This window comes from Necator americanus, chromosome I (assembly GCF_031761385.1).
Source record: "Necator americanus strain Aroian chromosome I, whole genome shotgun sequence".
In the NCBI taxonomy this organism is placed as follows: domain Eukaryota; kingdom Metazoa; phylum Nematoda; class Chromadorea; order Rhabditida; family Ancylostomatidae; genus Necator; species Necator americanus.
In genome coordinates, this window is record NC_087371.1 from 23,722,034 (window position 1) to 23,738,391 (window position 16,358).

The following is a 16,358-nucleotide window of genomic DNA, read 5'->3' on the forward strand; positions in this document are numbered from 1 at the left end:
CCGTTGTATTGTAGTTACTGGTAGAGAATAAGCGCCTAAAAATGTGTAATGAAATTTGTTCAAAGCATAAATATAAAAGAATTAGCTCATCCTACTTGAAAAGACTTTTTAACTTAAAACTTGAAACTAACTTTTTAAAAAGTCTATTGTTATGTTTGTACTTGTTAACTGGAACGAAAGTTGAATTCATCAATAAGTTTCGGATAAGATTTAAAATAAAATATATATTTTTTTTAAATGAAGAAACGACAATTATTTCAAAAATCAATGTGCAAGAAATCGCAGCGAACACAGTGGGTCTATGCCATTATATAGGTTTTTGGAGTAAAATCTTATCTAAAATATCAAGTGTTGCTACTTCGAGGAAGCACTCATGGCTTATCCACAATGCATAGCATTTCATTGGGGATAACGTGTGCAGTTGCTAGTGTTACAATGCCTCCATATCTGTTGAAATCGATTGCACTCCAATATTGGTTCAAAAACACTAAGCATCTAGAGTTCTGGTTTACATCTGTGCATGAGCGATTTAGCTAACCATGACTTGAGAGACGTATTTCTGGATCGGTGAATTTGATGCGCAACCTTTGAGAAACAGTGTCAATTCGGCGTTACATTCATGTTCTTGCCCACAGTGGGGATTCTTTTTTTTATTGTTGTTTAGAATGGCTACTCCACAAAAAGCTGCATCTGCAAAAGGTGATACAACTACTGGTGCTGCTCCGACAGAGAAAATGGAAGTGGAGGAAGTAAGCCATTATATTCCTGTCACTGTTATAGTACAGTTGTTTTTTTTTGTCTAGGCCCTCGATGAAGAAATCCTTCGTATGGCTCCTGAGGACCTAAAGAGTAGAACACATTTACTGGATAACGAAATCCGCATTATGAGAAGTGAAGTGCAGCGAATTAATCATTCTGTTTCAACCCTAAAAGAGCGCATCAAAGAAAACAATGAGCGGATAAAGGTGACATTCTGTAGTTGACCCTCACCTCATTGTTTCCATTCTTCACTGCTCAATTTTTAGGTAAATAAGACTTTACCCTACCTGGTATCAAATGTCGTGGAACTTCTGGATTTGGAAGACAACCAAGAAGAAGAAGGTACTTTGTAATGATTCATGGGTGTTTTCTGTATTATATTTCACTACCATCGTTTCATTCTACTCCTCTCTATAAATGTTCTTCATCTTGTTTTGTTCACTTTTTTTCTTCACACCATTGACTATGACTTACTGATTCATGTTCAACCCTGACATGTGTCGTAAGTAGTGTGATTCAAGATTCCAGAGTGCAAGAATGCCCATTAAAAAAGGCAGAAGCAAAATGAAGTTCTATCTCTGTGTCCGAATTCTGCTAACCTATGTATATGAGTGTGTGGCAAGTCAAGTAATGACAATAATAATAACAGTAACAATAGTAGTTAAGTTCGCTTGATACAGTAATCTATATGTTTATAGTTCACTGCACTTTGTCATTGAAGTGTTATCAGTTAAGGTTCTGTGGTTTATTAGGCTTTCCATGTTATTAAAAAACACTTTATATGTCTTTTAAGCGAAAAGTAGGGTGTATCATAGTACGCCTTTTCGCATTTCATTTATTTCTAACCACTTCTCTTTAATCTCTTTTTTTTTGTTGGTTATTCATCTCAATCTTGCTTCTAGACTTCTTTTCCTTTTTGCGAGTTTTTCAAAGTATATTTGTTTTGGTACCTTTATGTAAATTGATTTTCTATTTTCTATTCTTCACATCTTGACATTAAACTGATTACTTGGTCGTTGTTTTCAACTTTAACTTCTCTTTAAATAGTGCCGGTAGTAGAATTAATAAGGAGCTCAGTACCCCAAGGGAAGTCGTTCAATACCGGTTTTTATTCCTGTTAGATGTGATTGTAGATTTCATAACAAACCTAGTGCTGGCTCATTTTTTGCGGAGTATGTAGTAATTTTTTGTGCGTAGTTGCCTATCTTCACCTCATATCCAAAATGAGGGCATTACAGCTAATATGTATTTTGACATGAAGAAATCAGCTGATCTAGCCTGTTAGCATTTCGTCGCGACATCTGCCCCTAAGATGCAGTTGCATTTTCAGAGTATGGTGTGTGACTTACACAAAAAATATACTTTCTCCCGCAAGGTCAAGGCTGTAGTGAAACTTAACTGTTCAGTTTGTTGTAATCGTTCCGTTATTTCCAAGAAAAAGAAACTGTTGAATGATCCAGTACCAGTAGGTATTTTTCTTTTCCATGTCATTTTAACGTTTATTTGAGCATTGAAGTAGCAGCAGCATGAGCATTTGAAGTATTGCCTGACGTTTGCGTTATTTCCTGCTTTGAACTCTCCGAATTTCATCACGTCACGAGCCACAGTGTGATTCCATGTATTCTGGAAAGTGCATAATTGCAACATCAAGACGTGCCTGTTTCTCTACTTATCAGTTTCCTTCAATCACCACTTTTTTTCTTCTTTATTTGCGGTCGGAACAAAGTCGGACACAATTCCATATCCATCTGATATTCGCAGGAAAATAGCTGTGCTTGTTTATACTTCGAATGCGCAAGTTTCCTCAGTTTGGTAGTAAAATGATTCCTTATAGCATCTTGATATTTTTCACGACTGGTTGTAAAGTAGGATCTTTGTCGGAGCTTTACTCCCGCCTACTATTGTCAGGTAGTTATTGACGTCTTTAGGTGCAAACATCGATTTGGACGCGCACAAGACGAAATGCGCTGTCATAAAAACATCAACCAGAGCAACTTATTTCCTTCCTGTGGTCGGCCTAGTTGAACCGTCTGAACTAAAACCAGGAGATCTTGTGGGTGTGAACAAGGTAAGTGAAGCAACATTTGTATGACTTCTGTACATTGCGACATATCAGTACCAGCCTTTGCATCGTCCTACATCGCTGTTCTTCTAGGATTCGTACTTGATTTTGGAGAAACTCCCAGCTGAATATGACTCTCGTGTTAAAGCTATGGAGGTTCTGGTTTTCTGTTATTCTGCTGTCATAATAATTTTAGTTGACATGAACTTAGTTCAGGTGGACGAGCGGCCATCCGAGCAATACTCAGATATTGGCGGCTGTGACAAGCAAATACAAGAGCTTATTGAAGCTGTAGTTCTCCCTATGACACACAAAGATCGATTTGTCAATCTTGGAATCCATCCACCAAAAGGGGTGCTGATGTATGGCCCTCCAGGTTTGTTGGGACCTTTCTGTTGTTATTTTTCTGCTTCCTTTCTAATTGTTCAGGTTTTTTAGGGACTGGTAAAACTATGATGGCTCGTGCTGTTGCTGCACAAACGAAGTCGACTTTTCTTAAACTTGCTGGTCCTCAGCTAGTGCAAATGTTTATCGGAGATGGAGCAAAACTTGTTCGTGATGCATTCGCGCTCGCAAAAGAAAAGGCTCCTGCTATTATATTTATTGATGAGCTGGACGCTATTGGTACATTTTTATCATTTGCTCACTCTTTCGACTCTAGAGTTTCGTTGTATGATTTAGGAACAAAGCGCTTTGACTCGGAAAAAGCTGGTGATCGTGAAGTGCAACGTACTATGCTTGAGCTGCTTAATCAACTTGACGGCTTCCAACCCAACGATGAAATTAAGGTACAACGATTTACCATTATTTGTTTTTTGAAGTACATCACTATGTGGCTTTCTCATCCGTTTGCTTCAGGTAATTGCTGCGACGAATAGGATCGACGTTCTTGATCCTGCATTGTTAAGATCCGGTCGACTAGACAGAAAAATTGAGCTTCCACATCCAAACGAGGATGCACGAGCTCGTATCATGCAGATTCATTCCAGAAAGATGAACGTCAAGTGAGTTTGATTTGTTTTGTCTCTATTCTGTAGGTCTCTTGTACGTCAGTCACCTGCTTTTTACTAATTTTTTTAATCACTTCGCCTATCAACCTAAGAAATATAAAGAGTTGTAAACTGATAGGCAAAGCAAATATATTTGTACTATCTCAATTCTCTCCGCATTTTTTTGCAGACTGATATTTTCCATATCAAATTGTATCGGTTTAGTGTGGAGATCATATTTATCGATCTTTTTAGGTTGATGTAACAATTTTTCTTATTGACATATGTTTTCAGTAAAGACGTAAATTTTGAAGAGTTGGCGCGATGCACTGATGATTTCAATGGAGCTCAGTGTAAAGCAGTCTGTGTGGAAGCGGTGAGTTTTTAGGTTCCTCGTGACATTGCGTATTTCTCTTCCTCTTGAAAATCGAGCTGTTCTAGGGTATGATCGCTCTGCGGCGTGACGCAACTGAAGTTGTTCATGAAGACTTCATGGACGCTATTTTAGAAGTCCAAGCAAAAAAGAAAGCAAGCCTCAATTATTATGCTTGATTTCTGTTGTTCTTTATCCTCTTGGCGCTTCCTTCTGCAGCCACAAGCCTTATCGAAGACTTTGTTTGTGAACGTAAGAAAATACCGACAATGTTGTCGGTCTCTTTCTCAATCCACGAATTGATATCCATTTTTGATCCAACCAATTTTGCAAGCATGAACCGATTTGGTAAATCTCTGGTCTGCTATTTTTGTCCAGAACTGTGCATGATTTGAAGTGTTCCTTCATGGTCTGAGTTGGTATTGTGTGTATAATTTATTCGCTTTGAATATTAAAAATTAATGACAGATTCGCCTTTTTCTAATAATCGTACATGAATTGTCATTGAGGCATTCTCTTTCCTTTCCATATGTAGTTCGAGGGAAAGTTGTTATCATACGCTGATAGTGATGTTGGAAAACAGTGTCCTCTCATGGTAAGAACATCTTCTTTCTCCCTTTTCTTCCGGTCGGTTAGGGGTGAGTGCCTTCTCCACCACTTTAGATTTTGCTGTAAATGATTAGTTCAGCGGGCGCCAGCTTTTTCTGAAGTGGATGTCGCTTCCTTTCGAACCTCTCCCTCATGGTCGTGAGGTGGAAATACGACCACGATTTCCTCTACCTCCTGGCGACGATGAGTTACTTATTGTGGCTGGTCGGTCCAACCAAGGTGTGCTCAAGGTTATCGAGTGGGATCATATGGATTTGTCAATTTTTTATCCAACTGCATTGACCAGGCAGGTTTGCATTGGCTTTCGGCATTGCGTGGAATAACGACCTGTTTTACAGTACTTGGGCTGTGCGTACCGTATTGTATCCACTTGCTGTGTTGAGAAGTCGACTGCAGCTCCAGAAGCAACACACAGTCTACAGGAACACCCTGGAAGCGTTCGTTAGTATATCCAAAAGTGAAGGAATTCGTGGTCTATACAGGGTGCCTTTTCGATTCCATGCCATTGTTCCCATCACAATGATGTAGTTATGTTTGCTCTTTTTATCCATTTATTATATTACAATTATCGTACCTTAGGGGCGGTGTAGCGCGGCCGGTAAGGGGTTCTGATGTGGTTGCACTCGATCGGAGGTTCGAATCCGCCCCAGTTTTTATCGTTCATAAACACGCGTTCATAAACCTCAAACGATAAAAGTCGAACGCGTAGGCGCATCCGCATAGGCATTGATAAACGTCGTGCACCTTATCCTTCCAATCGTACATATTATCATTATTCTTTTAAGTTGTGTGAACTCTGTCGATCTTATCAACCACCAACGTGAAGAGAACACAAATGTTTTCCAAATATCACTTGTACTATTCACTATGCCCTCAAGAACGTGACACAACAAATACAATTTGATAATGTGGGAATGAAAGAGACCTGGTAGTGACATAACCTTTCTGCTTTGTCTCGCTTCCGTCAGCGTTCTTATAAAATCAATCATAGAATGAATGCTTTACGTAGAACAGACGACCTTATACTTCTGCAGTCAAACATCCTTTTTTTTTTTGGAATTTGGCTTCATTTGTGCTTTGTATTTCTATCAGTAGTTTAGTTTTAGCTTAGTGGTGGAAACTTTTCTAAACGTATGATTTTTGGCCTCCATTTCGGAGCTGAAACGTTAAAAGAGAGGTTTCGTTTGAAACTTCATTATGCGTCAAATACCTCATCGCCTTGGACATGATTTTCGACATTTGTTGACAAGAAATTAAAAAAAAGGAACTGTGCAGTATTGAAAACATCATTACATTTCGTTCAAAAGAATGTGCGAGTGTTGATAGCACGCACACCCACTTACTGCTAAATATGCAAGAAATGCATTTCGGTAATAATTTGGAACTACCGTGATTTTTTTTTACATCCATCCATAGTTCTTTTTTATTTATTGTTTTTAATGTAACGGTAGCACTAGTAATGTTCTGTGACATCTAGCAGTAGTTCCAGGCATATTTATGGTTGTTCTTTTCTCCTTTTCAATGTTACCAGCTGATTATTGTCGCACTTCATTTGCAGCAAATCACAATCGACGAACATCATCTTCCAACATGATAAGATTTTTCAAATTATTTTAACCATAGAATCCGTTTTTAAGGGTTTCTGGGTGACTGTACCACAGATTGGTACATCGTTTATTTACACGACTGTCTACGAGAAGTTGCGCGCTGTTCTCAATCAAGACCTCGGTGTGAATTCGGTTGCTGGGATATCCAGTTTGGCTGGTGGGGCCGCCAGTTTGGCATCTCAGGTAGCTGTCACACTTTTTAAATTCCCCGTGAATTTATGGAGAAGCTTTCTTTTCAGTCCATATTCGTTCCAACTGATATTATTGCTCAGTACATGATGGTTTACTACAAAGCCGACAAGTTTATTTCTGGCAATGATAAAGCAGTGATCGAATATGTTCGCAATGAAAAGAACCCTCGACTTACTCTTGGGCTGCGGTTTCTGAGAGCTATCTATAAAGTTGATGGATTGAAGGGATTTTATCGGTAGGCATAATCTTAGGAAACTTTATGGCGTATAAATCTAGCATTGAGGTTGTAGGTGACATTTCCCACCATCTCCTTTGAGTCTCTCAAGAAGTCCTTTCATTAATCTAGCAATTTCAACCTATTTTGACATTTTTTACTTTCGTTTGCAATAAATTCCAAATAATTCTCAATGATTTTTCATTTTTGAAAATGCTCGTATTCACACAGTTCCAATGGCACTCAGTGCATCATTTCGAAGAATTGTGGGCTGGATCGTATTGATGTCATGATCTGTTTTTTCCACCTACTATTGCACACTTCGGCTACCTTTCTTCCTCATTGTATAGTATTCTTGTTTTCCTATCCAATTTGGAGCAACAAACCAAAACTCATGCTTACTCATTATTTAAAATTGCTGAGGTTGCATATATCTTCACTTTGTAGTGGATTTTTTGCTTCTGCTCTCGTGTACGTACCGACGTGTTTAGTCTTTTGGCCAGTGTATTATTGGGTTCAGGATTTCTGCAATTGGGTAATTCAACTATCTAACAGTCGTCCTTTTCCTAGTCATTAGATTGTCTTTTGTTAAGATGCGAAAAGGCCGTGTCGATCGGACGGGATTACTTCTCTTAGACCAAGCAGTCGCTGCTACACTCGGTGGTGTCTGTTCTACTATATGCACAAACCCAATGGAAATGTTTCGCATTAGACTGCAGGTTGGCGTAGATCTGCAGTCTTTGAATTTTCTCACAATCTTGTGAAAAAACACATCCCCGAATAAGGGCCGTTACATCAAAAACTCATATGAATTCGTCAACTTTTTTACCGTCACCAGCGATCTTCGTCAGTGTAGCACTTTTTGGTAGGAACGGCTCGAAGAAAATTGCCAAGAAAGAGCGCTAACACTCGAAAATGATTCAGAGTGAGAATCGATATCCAAGAGTGCTATCTCACTAAGGTGTTGCAAGCTAAAAGCGACAAATAATTTTTAAACCGACTTCGTACTTGAGTCGCGCACTAGAATTACTTACGAGCACTTGGAATTTTCAAAGGATCACTTTCTTAATTGAGAGGTGGTAGACAACTAGTTAGTTTCTAACCACAGCGCTTCTGTAAATACTGGGGTCAGTGACAGTGATGGCTGCTACATTTACACTACAGCAACAATTCCCACAACTGCGTTGCCAAACAATTTCATAGTAAATGTTCCCCATTTGGATCTAAAAGATGTTTTAGGTTCATCGGACCAGCTATAGAGATACGTTAGCTCGTATGATTAGGAACGAACAGCATCACATATTCACAAAAGGTTTAACCCCAAGGTAAGTAATTCTCTAAAGTCACGATGTGGACGAAAGCAGCAGTATTGTATTTGACCTGACTTCTTTCCGATTCATTCTTTACGATAGATTTTCTTCATTTTGTATTTCCCCGCGTTCTAGTTGAATTCATATGAACCATTTACTTTTAAGGCTAATAAGCAACTCGATATACTCGTGTATTGTAATGGTTGGCTATGAAATTGTGAAGCGTTTCTGTGTTCTACCGGAATACAAGGATATGGTCAAGTGGTAGCTGACCTATTTCTATGATAGTATGCCATAATTCAATTTCTAATATTCATATGCTTATAATGCTTAATTTAAATTGGTAGATTTCGCACTGATGAACGATTCGAGCTTCTTTCTATCTCAAGCTTTCCATTTGATCTTCACTTATGTTTCTAGTCTTTACTTTGTGTGGGTAATTTCTGTCGGATTGAGACTTATTATTGAGATTATTTTGTATGGACTGAATTTATGTGACTATCATTACCAATAAACAGGATTTAATGCTTGTCTATGTGTTTGTTAGGTTTGTAAATTTCAACCATCTATTTCTACATTGTGTTCCCCTTTTATGGTGAGAATAGTTACAAATGGAAGCACTCCCGAAATGCACAATTGAGTCCAGAATTTGATTGCTCAGGGTTAGCCTCAGGTTGAGTCTCTAGTCGTTTGGTAACGAAAAATACTAGTATCCAAACATTTGTGTTCACCAAGTCTTTAGCTTGTGCTTCTTGTGCAGTGCAAACTGTTAGTGAAGCTTGGCTTCCAGTGCAAATCTCTAGCTAGTCCTCAATGTAGTTTTTGTTATCAAACGACGTAACATTTTCATTCTGTTCTGTTTAAGGATATCGAAGGCTTAAAATCAGCATCGGGTGGCAGTTTTCTAGGACTTTAGTTCTTCACAAAGTTTCCCTTTAGAACGAAACTGGAGAAAATAATTGATTTCATTCATTTTTTCGGTATCTACTACGAACATTGATTTAGAGTATCAGTAGACATCTCTACGTGAGCATGATTGAGATATCCAGACAAAATCTTCAGAAGAGATCGAAGCTTCCCTTTCTCAAAACGGTCGCAGCGTTCACGAATGCGTTGTGATCAGTTTGCAGAAACGAGGGAAATGGGACTACATTTCTTCCATCTGTGCCTCGTCCATCCTCTATTGCGTGGAATGGAAAATTGTTTACTGAATAGCCTAATGATAGTGATATACTTCGGAACAACACCTCTTTCGTACTATGTAATTGTGTGTGACGGAAAATGAATTGACGTGAAAAGTACTTAGTAGTTTTCGACAACGGATTTTACAGTACTTTAAGAGTATCCATAGTATAGTTCGGCACAACAGCAGCGGCAGAAGTCGCTGCCAAATGCTTGCAAATACGCGGTCTCTGATGTTAAAGTCCTCAACCTGTTCCGATTCTTCGTGGAAAGGAGCGCGGTAGAGTCTCAATATCGCGTGATGTCCTCTGATACATCGGAGGCGACTGATTTCGCCTGCAAAGTAAGCTTTGAAATGACTAATTATCGGCGCTGTTCTTTATCATGACGTCGTACATTTCTAGGAAAAGCTACTCGTCATTCAGTGGGAACATCTCAATTTATGGCGTTTCTATCCGCTTGCTCTCGCTAGTTCTTGGTCAATAAGATGCTTCCTTTATCCCATGTGAGCTAAGTTTAGTTCGTCCCAAGTAATATTTGTACTTGGATTCCAAAAAGAAAGTAGGATTTTCTAAATACCTTTTTTCTAGGTCTGTCGTAAAGAGTCGTTTGCAGTTGCAACGCCAGAATAATGTCTATCGCGGTATGCGTCATGCATTCACCGAAATTCTAAGGGTTGAAGGAGTAGGAGCCTTGTACAGGGTAAATTCTGCTGTTACTGTTAAACATGGGCTCTTACGTTCAGTACGTCTGTACTGAATTATTAACATTCTGTAAATTGCACCTCCTCATATTCGCTAGTCGTGCAGTGACTGGTTGCGTTTACAGTACAGTTATAGAATTGTTGATATTCGTAGGGATTTTGGATGACTCTCCCACAGCTGTCTGCCTCATTTCTCTATTCTTCCACTTATGAGAAAGTGCGTGATCTGCTTCAAGTTCACGTTGGTATCAAGAATCATTCGCTTGTGTCGGCTTTGGCAGGTATACTTCCTCCCTTGATCCTTGTACGCATAGCCTGTCGATCAGTTTTAGCGTTGTCACCTTGACTGTATGTCTTGTTCTCCTTTTTAGGAGGCATTGCTTCACCATGTGCTCAACTGGTCTTTGTACCGACGGATATTGTTGCTCAGCACATGATGGTTCACAATAATCCTGAAGCTTTCGGAGGTTTTGGTTTCTCAAAAATTTCATCCATTTGCAACTTCTTTCCAAAAATTTACATAGATGATTTACAGGAAGTAGAAAAAATGTGGCCGTTGCTAGTGCGGTGCGAAATGATGGCTTAGAGGGTAGATATACGCTTGGTCTTCGAGTTCTTCGAGCAGTATACAAAGTCGATGGATTATCAGGGTTTTATCGGTTAGTTTCGAGTTTCCTGTAATACTCAAATGAGGAATAAGATCTTTGGTTTTCCGACTTTCTACATTTTTTGTTATTCCAGAGGCTTCTTATCTGCTGTGATGCTCTATATACCATCTACCATGGTGTTTTGGTCAACTTATTATCATGCGTTGGAAGTTTTCAGAAAAATACGGGTGAAGGTAGGTTTTTTCTATTCTTTGTTTTCATTTCATGTCATTTCTCGTCATACATTGTCACTACATTTGTCTTATTCAAGTTCTCAGTTTTCTTGAAAAGAAAAACTCTCTGGACTTCCAGGTTACTGAGATTCAACGTGGTGTAAAACCCATGTCACCTGCTGATGTTGACAACAGAAACTTTTTCTTGGACCAGGTAAAGTTGTCAAAACAGCTGCTTTCTTTGTTAAGACAGTGCGACTTTTTTGATCGAGAAATTTGGAGAAAATCATTGTCATCATCGCTGCCTTCTAGGCTGTGTCCGGTTCTATAGGAGGCATTGCGTCAGCTTGTGTTACAAATCCTCTGGAAATGCTCCGCATACGGTTACAGGTAGATAAAATAGGCGGTTTTTGTTCGTTTTCATCTCGATGAACTACTAGGTTCACCGGACGAACTATACAGACACCATCAGACGGCTTTGGAAATATGAAGGATCCAAAGTGCTCACCAAGGTACGATATTTTCTATAAACCTTTGGAAGTGTTCGAGATTGAGGTTTGCATGAAGCTTGTAAAGACAAATGAAATCTGTAACAGTCTTTGGATTCTGGCGCAGTAAGTCCATTTAACAAGAAAGATCTGTCAACAAATAGTTCCAGGGGGAAATATTCACCTTCTTTGATTACTTATTGTTTTGATCCGGTGTGAATGCACAGTGCTAGCAATAAGTTGCGAAAATTGTGTACGGGTGGTATAATAAGCTGACAATGGAATCTGGAGGAATGGAATCTGGTTTCTAGAAATAGCCCAAATACTGAACGATTGGATTAGTAACGAAGCTGAGTTGCGATTAGCTGTATTTTGTTTACTCTTGCGCTGGGAAGGAAATCGTAGATCATTCTTGTTCTACCGCTGACCAAACCGCCGTGTAAATGCTCCACTTTATAATACTTCCTTCCATTCTACGCCACTTCCTCATTTATTATTTATCACATCGACTGCATATTTATTTGTGTAGTGAAAGTTCTCATACACTGTAAATGTGCGAAGCCCTTTTCGAGAGTGTAAAATAGTGCAAAAAGTGTACAAATTTGCACAGATCAAATAACTTGCAATGTAGAGATTTTCTCCTTGGAGTTTCTTCGCAGTTTTCTCTACCGCATCAGACAATAGTTGCACAGTTGCACTTCTTTGAAGAGTAACAAGAACCACGAACATTCTCCAACATTTTTCTTCTGACCAAAACACTCATATTTCACTAAAGCTTTATCTTTCGTCTAATGTTATCATTATTAACCTCATTTGCTTCATTATACTTGTAAGGTGACTGTGCGTGAAAACGTTTAGCTCTACAAAACTGTTTTTCTGGGATGTTACTTTGCGCTTTTTGCTGTGTAGAATGGTCGTTGTTTAGTCCACAAAGTATGCTATTTTCATACTAGCTAGTTTTCCTTATATTTATCTAAGATAGTACATGTTTCATGCATTTACGATCAGGTCTCCCTCCATTCATACTTCTGTTTTCCCAACTATATCGGCGAAAAACCTCACTATCTAAGTGAATTAAAGAAGACACAAAACATAGGGTCAACTTTTGCTTTTTGCAGGGTTTGGCACCACGTGTGGTCAGCAATGCGATGTATTCAAGTTTGGTAATGCTGGCTTACGAGACAGTAAAAAAAGTGTCCGTTCTACCGGAATATCGGGATAATGTTGTTTGGTAGCATCATTCACCCACCGTTACTTATTAAAGGTCTGATTTTTCCTTCTCACTCGACATCCATTTGATTTCCCGCAATAATTATGTGTTCTTGCCCATTATAATCTCTCATGTTCTAGTCTTCTATTATTTGAATACCGTCTTATCGTTTTTCTTAGCTATGTTTAAAATTCGATGGTCATCTGTTTTTTTTTTCGTGCCTGCATTATCGTTATCTGCTCAAAACTGAGTCAGAAGTCTTCCGTGATATCTCTTGTGACATTTGTTGAGGGAATGTTTACCTCTGTTTACGCACTACAGTAGGTTGTGATACTCATGATCTTTCGAATTGTTTTTTAGTTTAAGAAATTGACGGCAATTCTATAAGGGGTTGTTTTAAGAATTTAACCTTCTTTGTTTCCCCGTCTAATATACTATGCGACCGTCTGAAGAAGATTATTCAGTACAGAAAAAAACTCCCGCTAACTATTGCTAACAATTCTCATTTCTCTTTTCTGATTAACCTCACAATTTGTTTACGTTTCGTTTACCTTGATAAATCGTGCGCTTAAGTTCAACTATAAGAATTGTGGTGTTTTACTGTAATCCATGGTTGTAATACCGTATTTACGTCGTTTTTGAAACTAATTCGTAAGCATTTAAAAACCATCCTCCTTTTTTTGATGTCGGGGCGAAGGGCGTTGTCTCGATTCGACAGAGTAAATCAGTGGCTCCAGTTCGCTCGTCAATGGCATATTGTCGATGCTGATCATCAGGTGAGATACCGATTTAGATAGATGTTATCGTTATTCGATATTCATGGTATCGTATCTATCTTTGCTTTCATGCAAAACACAGATAGATGCCATACCATAAAATATTTTTACCTTTTCATTTCATTTCTGTCTTTCATGTCCTTTAACTTTATCCTTCCAAAGAGGTAGAATAAAAAAGCTAGAGTAGACGAATTATTACCAGATGCGGTTGGGAAAATAAAAATCTTGACTTGGCACGTCAGCTACTCGAGCAAGTAAGTCTAACCTCATACGCGGTTGAAGACTCGAAAAATTTTGAATTGATATGAACGCATAGATGCATCCCAAGCGATTTGGTCAACGTCGAGCACTTCGTCCATTTTCCAGATAATACGAAGTAGAAGCGTCTTTTCACTTAAAAGATTCTAGGCATCCAAGAGTTCTTCACCAATCTGAGCAAACTTCCTTCTTTTTTTACTCGTCTTCGTCCGTACTGCTTGATCGGTACGTGCTGATCCACTGCACTGACGATTAGACTTCGAATAAACATTGCTTTCATTAAGACAAGCCCACCCATCTTTTCATAATAGGAGGCACAGCTTGCCCACCTAATCACTGCGTGATTACGCACTTTTTCTCATACCGCTTTTGAAGCGTTCTTATGATATGTTTACTCTCCAACACTACTTTCCTAGGAACAGTTTTTCCCTTAGCATCGGACATTAGCATTAGGAGATCAAGCAGTAGTAGCAGGTTAATAAATGCTAGATAATATTTTTGGACTTACTAGAAGTGGAAATACTGTTGAAAATGTTCTGGTTTGATCGTCAGAACTGGTGCTTTAGGACGCATTTCAACTAGGGAAACACGTGGCCACACATCTTGCTGGGAAACACAAACCCATTTGGCATCCGGAGACGGACTGCGGTGATCACGTGGTTGTTGTGAATTGTCGGCACGTTGCCATGCATGGATTCGACTGGAAGCACACTCTATTCCATTTCAATAAGGTATAGTTATAGAAGTACTCTTATAAGATGAAGAGTCATTCGTTTGATACAGAAGGAACTCTTAGCTCCCGCATTTGGTTTCTCGTAAACCAAGTCAAACTTTTCCCTTTAAGGAATATCCGAAATCGAAGGCCGACATTCCAGCCTGGCAGATCCATGAATATGACCCATGTCGTATAATGTTTTTGGCTGTATACAAGGTAAGACTTTCATCTTTTATAGGTACGTACGTAAATAGGTATCTTTACTATGTTTAGTTTTCAGTGTTAGCATGTTTGAAGTTGTTTTCCATAAGCATATGTTAGTGTTTGCAATCCTTTTTATACTGATCGACCGAAATGGGTTCCCATTGCACTGTAACAGGCATGAGCAAGATAGTGTAGTTATTATCTCCAATTATGTTATCCGTGAGAGTCAACGCCACGACTGTCCTGGGTGATCTCGAGTGAAAACAGCCAATGTCGTTATTTAGGCGTTGGGACATAATCTGATTAGACGTAGTCACATCCAACGGCTTCACCTTTTCCCTGGTACAGATATGCCAGAATTTATAAAGGAAAATTTGGGTAGTCAGGTGAGTCTTTGTTATTCTCTCGGAAGTTCTATGTGTAATGTAGTTTTTCCTTTTCAAGTTGGAGCAAGTGCAGCGAGTACCACGTCGAAGTGATGAATACAGTGCAGAAGAACGAGCACACTTTCCTAAACTTTTGAGGTTGTTCTTTCACTTTTTGTTACTCATAGATTAAAAAAAACAGTGCAAACATTTCTCAATTCGAGAATTTCGTATTGGACCGTTATGCGAGCAGTTTGCTCGAAATATAGGGAGTTTTAAGATAACCATTTTAAACTGCAATTATTCTTTTGCCTCGCCTGTTCCACCACGCCTTTATGATTTTTTTCTTAACGTTTGGTTTAGTGGCAAATGTTTTCTTCAGCTAGGAAAGATTGTTTCTTGATGCATTTTTAAATTTCGACATTTTTTCCAATGTTAAAATTGTTTGATTTAACATGGCGATAAGAAAAAATAATAGCTGATATGTGATTTTATGTATTAATAGTCATACCTCTCGTCCAACATCCCAAAATGGTATCTTCGCATTGCGCTTTTTGTTGAAACAATGAATGGAATAATTACTGTTGTTTGCGTAACGATATATAACTTTCATGATAGGTAAAGAGGCATACGAGTGCAGCATTGCACAGAAGAACAAAATCTGAAAATTGAAAATCTAGATATTTCGTTCAACCAAAAACGGTCATTTTCCATGAACAATGTTTTTTTTTCTATAATTTTTGAGAATTATAATTTTCAACTTTTAACTTTATAACTTTTTTAAATTAAAGTTTAAAAAACTTTAATAATTTATAGTTCTCTATTAAAGTTACCGACGGTGTTACAAATATCCTATTTAATACTTATTGTTAAGGTTCCCTGCCAATCACATCGAAGAATGGGAGCGTAGTATACCTAATCCGGGAAGATATGAGAAGAGAAACCCTTACGACAAGAAAGAGGGTAAATAGCATAACGAATTAAGTACTATGCTTATAGAAACGTAAGTAGGTGATGATTCATTGTTATTTGCTGTTGTTTCATTGCGATGTCTTTGTTGAGAAAACATCTTTATTGTATAAAGAAGATTTGGCACAGTTCTGAAGAAAAAAATAAACTCGAGAACCCCAAACCCATCTATTTTATCCGTAATTGTTGACAAATGCCAGCATATGTACATATCACAAGGTTACATCAGTCTAGTACAATGGCTCCGATCGACTTGGTGGAGGCCGAAGCGCCCAAATGATGCCATCCAAAAACAGAGTGACCATGCGATTTTAGGATCGAAAAAAGCAAGATCGAGTCATTGTCTTCGACCAGAGAAAAGGTGTATATGGAGTACGACTTAGACATGGTATTTCTCGGTCAATATAACCTACCACGCCATTTCTGAGTGCAGACTTTCAGGTCTAAATCGTTTCACTCCATGTCTGTTAGAGTCAGATTTACTACAATAACGATTTTATCAGCTGTAGAAAAGCCTTTGAAAGAAAAGGAGCGAAGAAGAAATCTAATAGTG

General features: G+C 38.5%; 3 protein-coding genes across 6 annotated transcripts; all 3 read left to right on the plus strand.

The window, feature by feature from the left end:
• Positions 1 to 520: 520 nt before the first annotated feature.
• On the plus strand, positions 521 to 4,362 carry RB195_006653 (uncharacterized protein; the record flags this gene model as incomplete). Of its 2 annotated transcripts, XM_064179855.1 has the most annotated exons (12): positions 521 to 567; positions 665 to 749; positions 804 to 965; positions 1,026 to 1,101; positions 2,688 to 2,827; positions 2,915 to 2,977; positions 3,038 to 3,197; positions 3,260 to 3,445; positions 3,503 to 3,609; positions 3,680 to 3,825; positions 4,105 to 4,186; positions 4,252 to 4,362. In XM_064179855.1, 12 exons carry the CDS (start codon positions 521 to 523, stop codon positions 4,360 to 4,362), a joined length of 1,365 nt encoding a protein of 454 aa, XP_064036776.1. The 2 variants fall into 2 exon arrangements, with proteins under 2 accessions (XP_064036776.1, XP_064036777.1); XM_064179856.1 differs by lacking the exon at positions 521 to 567 and having other exon boundaries at positions 666 to 749.
• A 390-nt stretch (positions 4,363 to 4,752) lies between these two features.
• On the plus strand, positions 4,753 to 12,543 carry RB195_006654 (uncharacterized protein; the record flags this gene model as incomplete). 2 transcript variants are annotated; one of them, XM_064179857.1, is made up of 20 exons in its annotated part: positions 4,753 to 4,778; positions 4,872 to 5,078; positions 5,131 to 5,275; positions 6,430 to 6,582; positions 6,639 to 6,826; positions 7,253 to 7,340; positions 7,399 to 7,524; positions 8,045 to 8,130; positions 8,281 to 8,379; positions 9,472 to 9,640; positions 9,702 to 9,802; positions 9,888 to 9,999; positions 10,155 to 10,281; positions 10,372 to 10,467; positions 10,536 to 10,659; positions 10,742 to 10,841; positions 10,960 to 11,034; positions 11,133 to 11,210; positions 11,261 to 11,332; positions 12,427 to 12,543. In XM_064179857.1, 20 exons carry the CDS (start codon positions 4,753 to 4,755, stop codon positions 12,541 to 12,543), a joined length of 2,289 nt encoding a protein of 762 aa, XP_064036778.1. The 2 variants fall into 2 exon arrangements, with proteins under 2 accessions (XP_064036778.1, XP_064036779.1); XM_064179858.1 differs by lacking the exon at positions 4,753 to 4,778 and having other exon boundaries at positions 5,041 to 5,078.
• Positions 12,544 to 13,201: 658 nt separating this feature from the next.
• RB195_006655 (uncharacterized protein) lies at positions 13,202 to 16,296 on the plus strand (the record flags this gene model as incomplete). 2 transcript variants are annotated; one of them, XM_064179860.1, is made up of 9 exons in its annotated part: positions 13,202 to 13,294; positions 14,119 to 14,283; positions 14,397 to 14,483; positions 14,756 to 14,857; positions 14,916 to 14,995; positions 15,711 to 15,799; positions 16,006 to 16,061; positions 16,121 to 16,193; positions 16,247 to 16,296. In XM_064179860.1, 9 exons carry the CDS (start codon positions 13,202 to 13,204, stop codon positions 16,294 to 16,296), a joined length of 795 nt encoding a protein of 264 aa, XP_064036780.1. The 2 variants fall into 2 exon arrangements, with proteins under 2 accessions (XP_064036780.1, XP_064036781.1); XM_064179859.1 differs by lacking the exons at positions 16,006 to 16,061; positions 16,121 to 16,193; positions 16,247 to 16,296 and having other exon boundaries at positions 15,711 to 15,807.
• Positions 16,297 to 16,358: the final 62 nt, after the last annotated feature.